General features: G+C 40.1%; 1 protein-coding gene across 1 annotated transcript; it reads left to right on the forward strand.

Annotated features, from left to right (window-relative positions):
• Positions 1 to 7,066: 7,066 nt before the first annotated feature.
• On the forward strand, positions 7,067 to 10,632 carry s1pr3a (sphingosine-1-phosphate receptor 3a). Its single transcript, XM_038716013.1, has 2 exons — positions 7,067 to 7,343; positions 8,163 to 10,632. The coding sequence occupies exon 2, from the start codon at positions 8,266 to 8,268 to the stop codon at positions 9,463 to 9,465; it is 1,200 nt and encodes a 399-aa protein (XP_038571941.1). The 5' UTR covers positions 7,067 to 7,343; positions 8,163 to 8,265; the 3' UTR covers positions 9,466 to 10,632.
• Positions 10,633 to 16,024: the final 5,392 nt, after the last annotated feature.

A 16,024-nucleotide genomic window follows, 5' to 3' on the forward strand; every position in this document is an offset into this window, starting at 1 on the left:
GTCTGTTTTGTGTTTAAGGCCGACTATTGTAAAGACAATAAATAATGCCATAAAGATCTTCACTTAGGAAGTTCCAGAGTGATTGAGTGAGAACAGATGTGGTGAGGGACAAGAAAGATGAGGGAGCCATGGTGAAGAGTTATGACATGTTTACTTAATTTCATTTTAAGATCCGGAGTTTTTTAACTATGTTTTACTTCAAGTCTTGAAAGTCCTAATTTATGGTATTTGAAATTCGCCAGCTTCACCCCATAAATATTGTAATGTGGCTGTCTCTGATTTCTTATCATTTTCAATTGTCAAAAGGTTGTTTGTTGAAGCTGAGACACCAGACTGTATTAATTTAGGACTGCTAAACCTTGGCTGAACGATAAGGAATAAAGATGTCAACCTCTTCCCCTTCCTTACTGATAATTCCTCTCTTTTCCTCCCTCCTGATAACTGCTTACAACCAGGAGGGAATTTTTGCCCTCCATCTAGAGTTGCTCATCCTTTCACAGGTATCTGTGAAGGAGAAAGACTGAAAGAAACGATAATGACATACACATTTTGCACAAAACTGTGCACAACGTGTATGTTATTATATGCATCCTTCAATGTTGCTATTTTGAGCTGGATGCAGATAAAAAAGTTATCTAAAAGAACCAGCAAGGCTATTGCTCAGACAAGCAGTCATCCTGTGCCCTTAAAGACCTAAGACCTCCACTGATAACCCACTAGCACCACCATTGCTCCTGATACACTATCAGCCCTCAGAGCTCTACTCACGACCTCCAACAGAGACATACCATTCAAGAAAATATGTGATGCTCCCTGAGATACAGATAATGTTGCAATTCCTGGCTTGTTTCTTTTGTTTTAATTTCCTGCTGAGATAATAATTCAGTAATAATAAAACCGTATTTACATAGCACATTTCTTAAAAAAGCTAAATCTCTGTTTTGTCCTTTTTTAACTGATTACAATCCCTAATATCTGAAATGCAAATGTGCAAGATGGTTGACAGGGCTCAGATCATGAAGTTTGGCAGAGATAGCGGCGTTTCATCTGTGTAGCAATGGAAACATAAGCCTTTTTTTTTTAATAATAGAACCTAATGCCAACTTATACAGACAGAGAATAATAGGGCTCAGGACTGAACCTTGAGGCACACTACAAAAAAATGATTTGATCTTTCTGAACTGAACACCCCAAGGAAAACCAATGAGTCTTAACTTATTAGCTAAGACCTTGTCTAGTCTAGAACTGTGCCAGTAAACCCAAACTGCATTTCTAATATTTCTATAATGTCATTAATAACAATAATGCCACGGTGGTACACTTTGAATTATCTGTGTGTAAAAATAAAACACAGTGACAAGTGTAGGAAGAGGAATTAATTAATGTTTTGCTGTATAGTACTATAGTAGTAGTAGTCTAGTTAGCATGACATGTCATTAACATGTTAACACGATGAAATTGGATGCACAGTTTAGCCATGGACAGGTTTGGATTCAGATTGTAATTTCCAAACTGTCATAAAAAAGTTATATTCTTGAACTGTCTGTCCTACTAAAACCTACTCAGTCAGCTTAGTTGACACATTTGTGATTGGCTTTGTTATTTTGTTTCATGCAAAACAGGCAAATTTAATAATGCTGCCATCATTAATCATAAACTACTTGGTAATGCTACCTTCTACAGTTACATTAACCAGCAGGATAAATATATTTATAGTATGTATTTAATGTATTTGGGTTAACAAGTTGAGATATACTGTAAAATAACAGATAAATGAGTGACACAATGATCAGTCAGAAATATCACAGATGTTTGGGTGATCTATTCAAAGGGAACTTAAGAGAAATAAATCTTTTTACTGGTCCATCTCCAATAAGAAAGATATTTTCTCTCTTTCTATATTATAAATGCTTAATAGTTAAAAATGAGTAGGCCTAAGTGTAAGCTAGCAGAACTGCTGTATTAGCCCAATGCACCACAATTCTGTTGTGCTTAACAAGCAGTTAGCATTCCTTGGATAAATTAAGCTTCTACATGTAGTTTGCAGAATTGCTGTACTATGGGTGTGTATGTTGCAGTAGCTACAGTGCATGGGGTAAGGTATGCTTGTCTTGGGATGTTTAAATATTCGGTCATATTATCCTAAATATCTTGCGTCCTCTAGGCTACATAGTGTAACCGAGCGGTTATTAGTTCGCCTATACTTTTTATGTGGTTACCAAAATAACAACACGGAGGCTCCGTTGTCTGAACCAAGACGGGACATCTTTATTTTTCTCTTCGTCTCTCGCACATTGTTGCCTCGGAACAGCACCACAACTTCCGTTTCTCCCCTACTTCAAAATAAAAGCCTCTACTCAACAAAGTAGCTTACAATAGTAATTTAGGTTTCTTCTCTTACATACATATATATATATTAGAAATTTAATGGTAGCAGGCCAACTGATCTGCCACTTAACATCATAATGTGCAAAACCCAACACAACAGTAGTTCTAAGGTATTAGCCTAACATCAGTTCACACACAGGATTATCGCTGTAGATACACAGATTACATTTTTCCTAGCTGATTCCAGTTACTGATTTTAATTTTGGCCGATTCCCATTTTATTTCTTCCTAAGATCTATAACTGACAGCACACACAAACATTTTTGTAACTCTTTATTGGAAAAATCTATTTTTATTAGGATCCCCATTGGCACCAGTATAAATGTTAGCTAGGCTCACTGGTCTCAATTGTATGGTCATAATGAAACACTGATTGTATAACTGATGTAATAACATTAGCATTTTCACTGGAAGGAGCTGAAAATAAATTGCACACCATTTTAATCCTCTTAATTCTCCAACTTATTTTTGTGTGGCTATGACATGAGCTGTCTGTACACACGTGAAACACGGCGCAGCGCAGCCTGTTTGTAACGTTCAATGTGACCGGCAGAAAATTGGATGGGATTCAACTGGTTTTCTCCCACCGGACTCCTGGGAGCGAGAAAGCAGGCAGTGGACCAAACCACTGTGAGGCAAGGGAGGTGGGACTCAAAATGTTTCTGAACTTACAACGCACTTTAATTGCCCTGTTTACGTTTGTATTGTTGTACTATGTACACAATTATTCAAAGTTTATATCATTATATTATTTGATCTTTTTAAGGGGGGGGGCACCCCTCAGATAGGGGGGGATCTGACCCCCCCGTGATTTCCGCCTATGCTTGTAGCGCCCTTTCAGAACTTGTCATTTTGTTAAGTTAAAAATTATAATATTTTGTTTTCTTTTTGTTCTTAGCTCTTCGTGGCCGGTTTTGGAGCTACAGTATTATCAATAAAGCAGTTGTAAACCATCAGTTGGAGAGTTAGATCATCATTCAGCTTTGGATGCTACACCTTCTAAAACATCCCTGACACAACAGATATCTACTTGTCATGTTCCAGGGCTTCTAAATCATTGCCCCTTTTATACAACCAGTTCAAGACGTTAATGTTGCACCATTATTCCACAACATGTACATACGAAATATCTACTGTATATTTCTGTCATATTAAAATATTATTGTGTTGAAGCTTGTAGAGCTGGGCAAACTTTTCTGTGGGTGTGGGTAAACTACAGGAGTGGAGGGCAGCGGGTTGATGGCCCAAAAGGCCTTCCTTTTCCACCGCTGTGGCTCCTCCTTCATTCCCACTATGCTTCACATTCCCAAACATCTAACTCACCATCTGAGCCTACGTCAGTGTGGCTTGACTCACAATACTGCTGCACACATACCCACGTACACAAAGATGTTACACACACAAAGATGTAGAAACATGCACACAAAGGTATTACCGTTACACAAACTCTTTCAGGACTTGGAAACAATGCAATTTTTTCATCATCTGGTGACCTGTAGCTACATTTCCTCTTTCCACCACAGTACCAAACATCCAGGAAGACTGTATCCAGCTTGCACCAACACAGAGCCAAGGCCTCTAGGGTGTTTTCATATGGTTATAAATGGGTTGTCAGAGTGTCTGTACATCTCTTGCTGTTCAGGGTAAAGTCAACAGCTCTGGGGGTCATTCATTAATCTGCAATGCCTGGGCTGACATGTGCAAGAGGGCCAGACTGTGTGCAACCTCTCACAATCAGTGATACCGGAGGGACTGAGAGAGAGAGAGACGAGAGACTAAGGGAAAACTGTCAGCTCTGCAGCTCCTTAGTCTCCTGCTCTTGTCTCTTTTCATCTCCCCTTCTTTTTATCAACATTTGTTGCGCCGTCGGTCTCTGTTAGCCAGTACTGTCATCCATCACCATCTCAATTCCTGGCCTGTTCTATGCTATTTTTGCCTAATAGATCCAGCAAAAACAAAAACAGAAGAGATTGACAGTTTGAAAAACAAAGCAGACATCAGCAAAGAGAAAAGAAAACACGGTTGATTCTGTGCTACTTTAGGGACACTTTCCAACCATGCTATCAGATATGGATGGTCACCTTAACTTGGCATTACCTTTTTATTAAGCTAAACCAGACTAAATCTATACAAACATTCAGTAGCTATAGACAAAAGTCCTTCTGTCTTCTCTAAAATTTTACTATATGTGTGTGAATTTTTGGAGTTTATAACTAACTAGGTACCAATCAGTCAAAAAAGTTCATCATCATGTTGCAATTCAAATTTTTCTCACCATAAAGTCGATTAGTAGCTGGCCTGAAGATCATCTTTCTGAGAAACAGGAGTTGCCATTGAGTTGTCAGTGAATTCTAAATGTTCAGGTTTCCATCTTTCTGGACATTTCAAGGACTTCTTGTAATGTTGGCTTAAAACTTGTCAAAACAATCACACCATGAGGCAACATCCACAACAACTGGGCAACTCCATCTGTTCGATCCAATCAAAAGCTTCAGAATGGCCATTTAATGGACAGTTTGGTTTTATTTTCAGCCCAAACTTGTGCATATAGTATTTCTATTCAAATTAAAAAGAAGTTGAATAGCTTCTTCTTCCTTGGTTCTTCATCAAGCCATGCTGACTATTACATTGTGCCATATTGTAAGAAGAGGTGGAAGAAGTGTTCAGATCATTTAATTTAGTGAAAGTAGCAATACCAAAAACAGAAGAATTATTATCAAAATGTACTTATGTATCGAAAGTACTAATAATAGTAGTAATAATATACTAATATAAACTTTCTGTTTAAAGGTATATTTTGGGCTTTGTATGCCTTTAGTACACAGAGAACAATAGAGAGTTAACAGTACCTGAGGGGAGAGAGAGATAGGGAACGACATGCAACAAATGTTGCAGTTAATTAAACTCCTCTACCACCAGGTTATCCCTTTTAATTAATTTTTAACAGTGCATAACATTTTGAAATTGATCATATGCTGTGTATGTAAAATCCATTGGTATGTAAAAGTTGCAAAGTGACCAAAGCTGCCAAATAGATATATTTGCATTTACATTTCCAAAGGAGACAGAAGAAGAAGAGCACAGGAAGTGCATGTTAGAGGTTAGGGGTTAGAGGTGTTACAAGAGGAAGTGTTCTCAGGAAGAGATGAGTTTTCAAGAGCTTCTTGAAGTTAGAGAGAGAGTGGTAGTGAAGTATAAGTTCAAAGTAGCATATCATGGAAGTAGTCAAGTAAAGTACAAGTGCCTCAACATTGTATATTATTTGAGTAAATTTATTTAGTTACATTTCACTAATGGCTGTTTAAAAAATATAGATAGCAAATGAACCTACATCGTAGGGGAGAACAAAGGGACATACACCTACAGATGACCCTCTTACTTCCAGCCTTATTTCTCTCCTGCTACCCGCTTTTTTCCCTGTTCTCTGAAACTTCATCTCAGCCTTTCTGTAGCTGCTTTTTTACCTCTCTTCTATCAGCTGTCTCTCTCTTTCTCCCTCTTCTACACTGAATGTGAAACCATGATACCTAAAGTCAGTGACCAAACTGTAATAAAATGCATAGCGCAAGCACTAAATGAGAAGTAACAGCCCCTGCCCCTCTGTTTCCACCCATTGCACCATCCAGTGGTTGGAATAATGGCTTTGGGGAATTTGATGGGAATGTGAGTTCTGATGGGACAGGGTGCAGGTTGGTGGATTAGCATAGTTGCAGAGGAGGGGTTAGCGGGTCATACACAATCATTGGCATGTCCCACACCATCCACATCCAACAATGGTTTGTCCCTTGTGTTCTCAGCTGTCAGTCACATACCAGGAAGTTGCAGTAGGAAAAGCCTTATTGGTGTGAAAAATTTTACCTCTGCTTTTGTGTCCTCTAAATTAAGGGGTTCTATGTCCTTTGTCCACCAGTGTTTCTGCTAGGTCTGACCTAATGACCTGACCTACTTTTGTAACTGGACATCCATCCATATAGGTTGCAGATAAGACCATAAACAGTACCCCACTGACTCTTGTCTTTTTTCTTCAGAATAATACTAAGAAAGTGCATAAAATGACGGAAAGAGTGACTCTTTGTTAGTTCCAAGAGGTCTGACCTATCTCACACTCTGAAGGAATAAACAATGAGTCACCCAAGTGCAGATATAAAACTAGTTGCAACCTCTTGGCCTGTCAGTGGAGGAGATGAATTCCACAAAAAGCAAGCAAACACACGTCAGAATGAGTTTTATATGAAACTGTGGTCAACTGTGGATTTTTCTTGTGTGTCTTTTCCAATGCAGTCACAGCACAACAGTACATGAACAAGGCGTCCATTGGAGAGTGGCACACAACAGAAAGGACCACATAAGGCCTTAGAGAAAAACATTGTATGATGTGTTGGGATAAGTGCAGTAATTTTATGACACAGACAAATTAGGTGTTCTTGTTTGAAACAGTCAGCTCAGTTGTGTTCATGGAGAACAAAAACAAAACTCTTCAGACTACACTTAAAAAATTACCTGCTTGTATATAGCGTTAGAAAAATAAAGTTACACATCTGTACAACATTTTAGCCTCTGGCATAATGACACGAGTGTCTTTAACTTCTCTCCTGACTCATAATTAATGGTAATCCAAATCCAAATGGAGAGGTAAGGGAAGATCCCGCCCCTCCGGCCCTGGGAGGGGTAGAAGGGCTGTGAGAGCTCGAGAGTCACGGTGTGGAGAGGACGCCGGAAAGTCCAGGACACATAGTGGATGTTTGTAGGAAAATACTAAAGTGATTGGGAAGACTTTAAACGCACGAGAACAAGATATGGAGTTTTGACTTCAAGATAACCCATTTTTGGCAATCACATATTTTGTACCAGCGCATCGTTACGCAGGAGAGAAAAAAAAATTAACTTCGGCTACCAAATTCTCCAAATCTCGCCACACCACAGGGATGTTTCGATGAGACCAGTAACTCCAAAAGGTACGACACGTTACTGTAGCTGTGAAGAATAATAGACCAACTGTGCAAAAATTTTACCAATCGAGTACTGCAGGTTTGGGTACGCTACTCTCAGTTTGAAAATGACAGGGCAACTCTATTTAACTGAAAAACTTTTCCAAAACAGAAAATATGTTTAAACCTCTACGAGTAGGCATCTTGTTCCAACTAAATAGTGTTTAAAGGTTACCAACTATTTGATTTTGATAAAGAAGAATAGCCTATTTGATCCATTCTTTTCTTACAGTGTGTATTAAGCTGGGATACACATAATTGAGTTTAATTATGAGACAACCCTGTTCATCCAACCTGAGGATTACAGGCTCTAAAGCATCATTTAAGGATTATGTTTACCTTTTACATCGACGTTTATTTACGAGTCACAGTGCATACTTTAACTAGAAAATAATTGTCAGAGATGTGGGGGCAACATAGAAAAAAAAATTCTTAGAATGTCCTACTCTACAGACTCTTCTTCATTTGATCGATTTCTTTATCAGTATGTGTAGTGTTATAGCCTGTATACAGCTATGTTGGCGAGGACACTTCTATGAGAGAGATTTTTAATCTACAAAAGTAATGCACTGTCTTAAAAAATTAAGTAATATGAAGTAAGTAGGCCTAATATATAACTGTTTTGTATTTCATTTAACTTTGCTATTTATGATGTTTCTACATAACAATTGGTTTGATTTCTTGGAGTCTTCCTAGAGATTTATTTCTTACATAAATTAATCAAAACTTTTGTGACTTTGAAGTGTTACATATAAATGTTATCTCTTAACTGCATTTGATTGGCAGGTCCTTTAAGGGGCTCTAAGATGCCAGTTGTGACCCTCCCAGGTTGAGCAGTCTTGCCTCCCTCTGCTTTGTCCAGTGCTGTGGCGCCCTCTGCTGTGGCAGGATGGGGAACATACTGGAGGAAGGGATGAATACTGTCATCGTCAGCCACTACAACCACTCTGGGAAGTGGGACCGGCCTCGCAGCGGCAGTGTCTGCAAGATGGCTGTGCTGCTCTTCATCTGCGTGCTGATTGTTCTGGAGAACATTACGGTCTTGCTCGCACTCTGGAGGAACAAGCGCTTCCACAGCCGAATGTACTTTCTCATTGGAAACCTGGCGCTGTCAGACCTGCTGGCTGGTGTGGCCTACGTAGTTAACATCTTTACCTCAGGGCGCAACACCTTCTTCTTGACACCAGTGCAGTGGCTTGCCAGAGAAGGGAGCATGTTTGTGGCCCTCAGTGCATCCACTTTCAGCCTTCTGGCCATTGGGATTGAGAGGCACATGACTATGGTGCGTTTGCGTCCATGTGAGACAGCAGGTCGGGGGAGACTTCTGGGATTGCTGGCAGCCTGCTGGCTTGTGTCAGTGCTGCTCAGTGCCTTGCCCAGCATGGGCTGGAACTGCCAGAACAATCTAGCCTCCTGCTCCACAGTGCTGCCGCTCTATGCTAAGAGCTATGTGGCCTTCTGCATCAGTGTGTTCAGCGCCCTGTTGGTAGCCATCATTATCCTCTACATCAGGATATACCGCCTGGTGACCTCTAGCGGTCGCAGGGTGAGCAGCCGGCCTTCAGAGCGCTCACTGGCCCTGCTGAGGACAGTGGTTATTGTTCTTGGGGTGTTTGTCATGTGCTGGACCCCCCTCTTCCTCCTGCTGCTGCTGGATGTTGGTTGTAGCCCAGATAAGTGCCCTGTGCTCTACCAGGTGGACTGGTTCATCGCCCTGGCTGTGCTCAACTCTGCCCTCAACCCTCTGATATACACTCTGTCCAGCAGGGAGATGAGGGTGGCTTTCTTCCGGCTGCTGTGCTGCTGTCAGACCAGCATGGAGTCCACCGGTATTCCTGTAGTGGGAAACCCCCACCTGGGCACAGTCATCCCCACAGTGGAGAACAGCAAGACCAGTCTGGGTGGAGGAGGGGGCAGTGGGGTTGGCAAATCCACGCTGAGTAGAGGGAAGGTTCCCCCACCTATGATCTCTGACAATAAGCATGGAAATCCCTCAGCCACCGCTGTGCCTCATACCTCTGGACCTGCAGACCTGCTCTCAGCTGTGCTTGTGAAGGCGGGGGCACTGCCCACCCTCAGCAAGTTCTGAGCAGAAGCACCTTAATGAGGCCTTACAGTCACACAGAAGTAGACAGTGACGGTCCTGCTATCAGCCACTTTTTGTTTATGCACTATGGCTAGTGTAGCACGGATAGGATGAAGGAATGACATTCACTTGGAACCAATAAATGCAGATTGCAAATTAGAGTACTATCAAAATCACTTAAAGCCACTATTTACAACAACTAAACAATATTATTTACAACACCAGAGTAACAGTATGTTGTGTTTGTCTTAATTAATACTAATTTTTCACGATTATGAAATACAATTAGACAGTTTTGTGGACATAAACCAAGCCCCAAATTAAATCTATTGGTTTAATTCATGTCTGTGATGCAGTCGTGGTAATTATTCAAGCAACAAGAGTATAATTGTCTATCAATGTGTTTATTTTATTTTTTATTTTATCATTAGAAGCAGAAAAGATCAAATTGCATGTGCTATATGCAAGTACTCTTAAAACACCTGCATTTCCCATCACAGCTTGACTTGGTAAACTATTTATTTTCTGTGAAAACATTTGCCATCTTAATACTATTAGTATAATTTTTTGGTATAGTTGGTGCGCAGAAAAAACATCATGGTACTGGGACATTATTATTGATTTTGTTATAATCTGAGCATGCACTGTCAGAGAAAGCAAGACCAAAAGGTCAGACTAGCGGCCTCATGAGGCTGTGATGCTCACTACACAGCAGAAAACAAAATTGTTGGATGAATTTTAAAATAAAAAATGGAGAGACAACATTGCTATGATTAGATAATTACCACCACTAGTCAGGAAAGAAGGAAAGAATTGTCCTGACAGTGGTGCTACACCAGAGTTATGTTTTGACTTAAATCAGTATCTCTACAGTGGCCATTTCTAGACATTTCAGGTTCCCCTCCACAACACCACACCTGACTCACCTTTCATTGGTCTCAGCTCTACGATATCAGCATCAGCTGCACTGTGAGCTAAATTAGCATGGCTAATAACTGCACATCAGCACATCTAGAAACCACTCACATCAACTAACCACTAGAGAATAGGAGTGTTGGATGTGAATTATTTAATGGTGGTAGACTGTAAATGACATTTCTGCCTAGTGTGGTGTAGTGCCTGATACCATTATATAGCAAATAAAATAAAATCCTATTGCCTTTTATGAGATTTTCACATGTGTCACATTTTTATATTAAATCAATGACTTGCCTGCTTTCAAAGCCGCACCTCTCATCCATGCTCGGGCTTTGTGTTGATCCTCTGCATAAATTGTCATTGTACATATACAGGACATCCAGCGATAGTGACTGTGTCTGCATCTTTTGCACCACGTGAATGATGGATGTTTGCTCATATTTGTTGTAGTCAACATTCACATGAACGCTTCAGCCATACATATATTAATGTATGAATGCTCTCATTTGTTAGTTTATCATTTGCTATTCAGACCGGAGAAGAGAAATGCCATGTGATTTAACGTGCTGCACTCATTTAATATCCTAAAGGAATCTGATTGATGCTGTCTTATTCCCATTCACGGGTAGACCTGGGTCAGCCAATGATGAATAATGTAGAGAAACTCTTGATATTTATTTTAACGAGGGGATTCCAGCTCAGTGAGGTCAGGTAGCTATTAATCATGAAAGGCATACTGCATGATCCCACTTTGGAGTGCTTACGTCATTGTATAAATCTTGTGGAACTTCAGTGTGACAAACCCCCAGTTACCCAGTATGTTAAATGAATTAGTCAACTAACTGATTGGTTTTGTTTCATGTTTTCTTGAGACATTCTATTTAATTTATCTTTGATTTTTAACGGTATTTACATAATTTTCACATCACACACATTTACAGGATGTGTTTAAACAAAAAGAGTTGCTGACATTGAGAAAAGAGTTCAGTTGTCTTTGCTATGAATACTGATAAATTATCAGATACTTCAAGTGGATAAGTTTTTCTTTAAATTGGTGAGAACTAATTTTGTTCCAACAAACCTGCCGCTGCAGTGAAGGTTACTTTGACATGAACAGATAGATTGGCTGATTGCAACAGAGTTTGTTGTTCATAGCACATTGCACAGCAAAGACCAGACAGGAGCTGGCAGACTGGCCTTTCATACTCACCTCAGCTAAAGGATGTGTCTTTGCTCCGTGCCTCCAGATCTGATGAAAAAAGACAGCGAGGGTGTAATACCAGCCGAGCATTTCCAGCTTAAAGGTCACTGACTGCTTCCTGTCAGAAATGTTTGAACGCTCTCTTTCATGAATTAGCCGGGGATAATCGTTGCCTTACGTCAGTGAATCCCCCCCTCTCTCTATCTCTTTGAATCCCAGTTCCCCTCTTCCATTTCAACACCATCATTATCCTGATTCAAAACCTCAGTAGATTTAGTTTGATTTAAATGTCTTTGTTGTCAGAAAATCTGTTTGAAAAGAAATAATAAATCCACACAAATGAATGACATACAGAATATTAAAACTTTTCATTGACAACTAAGCGTTATTCCTTGGGAATTCAAAATCTCTTGGATCAGAAGTTCTGTGTCTTGAGCCAAAAAAAAAAACCTGTGGTCCTGAACATTTAATTCAAGAACGTAAACATAAGATTAAAAAAAAGATTGAAGATTAAAAAATTGCATTTAGAAAAATCTTCCCAGTAACGTCAGGATGGACTGTTAAAATATAGATCCAACTTCCAACTACCATTTAGAGGAAAAATTTAAGAACAAATCCTAGAAAGATTGGTAAACCCCCCCCCCCCCCCCAAACCACACACACACACACACACACACACACACACACACACACACACCTCAGACACGTTCAGTGAACATTAACAAATTCCTTTTCATTTAAATCGTCTTCATGTCCTCAAATTCCGGCTCTGACAAATTCCATTTCTCCAAACACCTGAAACAAACACTATTTAATGGCTGCGTGTGCTAACTGGGTCAACCACCTTAATAAATCATGTTAACTAAATAACCGTCACCGGTCTTCTTTGAGGATTTAGACATGGTGGATTTGTGTCATTCTCTGTGCACAATGCCTATTTGCATATGACTAATGTGAACAAGACAGAGGACAAGAGAATCACACCACCCCCTGTCATCATGATGCTGGCTTTATACCGCTGTGTGGTGAGGAAGAGTGCATGCATGTGTGTGTGTGTGTGTGTGTGTGTGTGTGTGTGGATGCATTTGCATGTGTCACGTTTTTGTGCAGACAGACGTGTGTCTGTGTGTGTGTTTGTTTGAGAGGAGGAACAAAGACTCCATCTGGTCCGAGCTTCTGAATGTGCCAGTATGAAACACTTCTGTCGTTCTGAAGTCCCCTTTTGAAGCAGCGCGGAGGTGGAGTGGGCCCAGGCGGAGAGCGATCACGCAGGGAACCCCCAGCTGAAACCATTCTCTTCTCTGCAGCTGAGTTGAACCACTCTCATCAGATGAGACACACACACCCATCTGGCGCATGATGATTCTCCTCTCCTACCTTCACCTCCGCTGCTCTCCGTTTCATTACAGTGTAATGACATGTTCAACAAAGAGAGTGAAGACCCAGGCAGACTTTGGCAATAAGCTCCCCGGGATCGGAGGGCTTTATCCTGAGCAGAAGGCAAAGGTCACTTCGTAGGAGGATATCTGAAGGAGCTGGCTGAGATTTGGATTGGTGGACACTCCTCGCAGCATCCCCCTCAACACCCCACTGCCATTAATTCTCCTGTCTAGAGCAGATCCAGTTGAATTACAGCACAAATACAAAGTAGAAAATACTATTTTGATCTGACATTTTAACATCTCGGCTAAGTCATTTTATCTCTTATTTTCTTTCTCCTGAAGCAACAACAAAAACGTCAAATTCTTGGATGGGTGGAGTCCTGAGCCTCATGTTTGCCTTGCAGGACTGCAATTATTATTTATTATTATTATTTTATTATCGATAAATCTCTTAATCCTTTTTTCATTTAATCGATAAATTTTTTGGTCTCTAAAATGTCAGAAAGTAAAACATGTCTCCGTTTCCCTGAGCACAAGAGGATGTTTTTGATAAACACATTAAGCAAAAAGCAGCAAAGAGAGATGATGGAACAAACAACCAGTTTTGTGTTTTTAAATGACCTTAATGATTAATCACCAAACCGTCAAAATGGTTTTAAATTTGTCTCAGTTGACTAAACAATATATTGACTAATCTGTTTAAGTGTTTAACTGCATGACAATGACCACAGATCTCTACATTTAGATAAGAATGTTTCTTTTTTAAATATCAGAATAAAGTATGTTTTTCCCTTGAGGACAGGAAAACCAATGTGCAATCGACTACCAGGTCTGTGGTTGACCATGGAGATATCTTGTACTGTCATGCTGCTCGTTCCACCTTAAAATAACGATGCGTTTGTTCTCTGTGCTCTGCCTTTCATTACAGGAGATAATTATTGTGCTCACCACTGTGTACTGTATGAAAAAGTAGGCTGTTCCTACAACAAGAAGAGAACTGCACACTCTGTGTATAAGTGTATCCTATAAAATGCCTCAGTATGTACAATTCTTTTCAAATTTAAAACTGTAGTTCGGGAACGCCACAATGACAAAAGCGCCTCGATCCCAAGACTGGCTAACTGTTGATTCCCCCATGAGTAAATACTGAACCTGTGAAGACTGTCTTCCTGTACTGTACTTAAAGTATTTAAAGTACTTAAATAAAGATTGTATACATACTGTATTTAGTCAATCGCTACTATCTCTTTCAGTGCCATTTTATCATAACAGATAGGTGGCAGGAGTGGATAAGCAATCTCTTCTAAATTCTTCTCTTCAATGTCCCCCTCTCCACCAAAACAGCAGCTGCTTTCTCTCTAAACCTTCTCTGATTAAAGTCTTCTGGCACTGCCTGACAGCATGTGCACACCTGCTCACACTGACCTCCAATCCATCTCTTCTACGCCTGCCCGCCACAACTGCAGGGATTAGCATGTCTGGGATAGGGGATAAGTGAGAGGGACGACGGAGGACTTTTAGTCTGACATGCGTGTCCTGTCTCTCACTTGTGGCATTTAGCGTGTGTGCACAGCTGGCTGGTTCCCTGCCTCTGTGCACGCGAGCAGCCTAGGAGGTTTGTGTGCTGTGTGAAAAGAGCAACTGGAGTTGGAGACATCCGTGATAGACTTCAAGTGTGCATAGTTAAAGCCCCAGGCAATTTGGTTTAGAAATATTTCTCTATCACATTAAATACTCATGACTAAATCAGCAACAACTAACGTTAAATTTCAGAAAAAAACATTTATATTAAGAGACTGACACTCGACAACTCAGTTTATCAGGAGTGTGTGGGTGGAGTTTTACTTGATTTGATTTGAGTGTGACAAGCGCAGACAAAACACATAGAAAGAAATTTCTCATGTGAGAATAACACAACTGTTCCATCTTTGGAAAAAACAAATTATTGGACCTTTAAAAACCAACATGAGTATTTTACAGAATAACAACTTTGGAGAAAAATATTAAGGTGGCACTGCACCAATTATACACATGAAGTCCAGTTTACTTATCAGGAGGAGTGCTACTCAGTCTGAAAACAGTTGTCCTGTGTGTGTGTGTGTGTGTGTGTAATGAAAGACAACTGAGATGCAATATAGAAACTGCATTATGGAGATTGTAGGATCCAGCATTTCTTATGCTTATAACAGCTAAAAGCCAGACTATCTCTGCCTCTGCTGCTTCAATTTTGCCCAGTCTTTTAAAAAAGTCCCTCACAAATTCCCTAACTTTGTGGATTAAATTGATGGATTAACAGAACCTCTTTTAATATGAAGTCAAAATCTCATTTGTCAGTCAAAAAATTGAACAGCCTGTCCTCACCAGAAAAACAATTGGACTGGTACCTTCCAACGGTCACGTATGTCATTGTGGCATTGACAATCGACCAATTTTGTCATTTAGGTAGGAATACATGTTATTAACCCCCTAATATATTTTATCTTACCTGACATTTACCTTTACCATAACCATTAAAATTTCTTGTTTTTTGAAGCATCCTGGGCAGAATGGCACTATATTAGTTTTCATAGTAACCATTTAATATCAGTAAGTGCCTTTTTAATGTCAAATGTCATTAGCTAAATGTTTCATTAAGAAAATATTGCCCTTTGTCACAACATTTTGACTTGCCACAGCAGAAAAAGTTATAAATAACATTAAAAATGGCTCTGTTCTATTCAGGTGTCCAAGAAAGCCAAGACCGTATGACAGTGTGGCAGCATGCACGATACCAGGACCCCGAAACTGAAGCAGCTAAAAGGAATTCGGCTGTCATTCTTTTTTTATTGTCTACATTTGTGCTTTAAATACTGTGGCATGTCAAAATGTCTTCTCTGAAAACGGCGTCCACTTATTGAACGCAACTCTTTTAGACCAAGCATGCGGGTGTGCGCATGTGGCTTCCTAACATGTTTTCTGGCTCTGTGGTGATCACAGGTGCTCATTCCTCCAAGCACGTCTGATGGATTAACAGCTGCCGTCACTGCATAATCGTTGACCCCCCCCCCCCACAGATCTGACA

The sequence above is a fragment of the Micropterus salmoides genome, unplaced genomic scaffold, assembly GCF_014851395.1.
Source record: "Micropterus salmoides isolate LMB-PRFRI ecotype aquatic unplaced genomic scaffold, ASM1485139v1 Ms_hic_scaffold_13, whole genome shotgun sequence".
NCBI classification, from domain to species: Eukaryota; Metazoa; Chordata; class Actinopteri; order Centrarchiformes; family Centrarchidae; genus Micropterus; species Micropterus salmoides.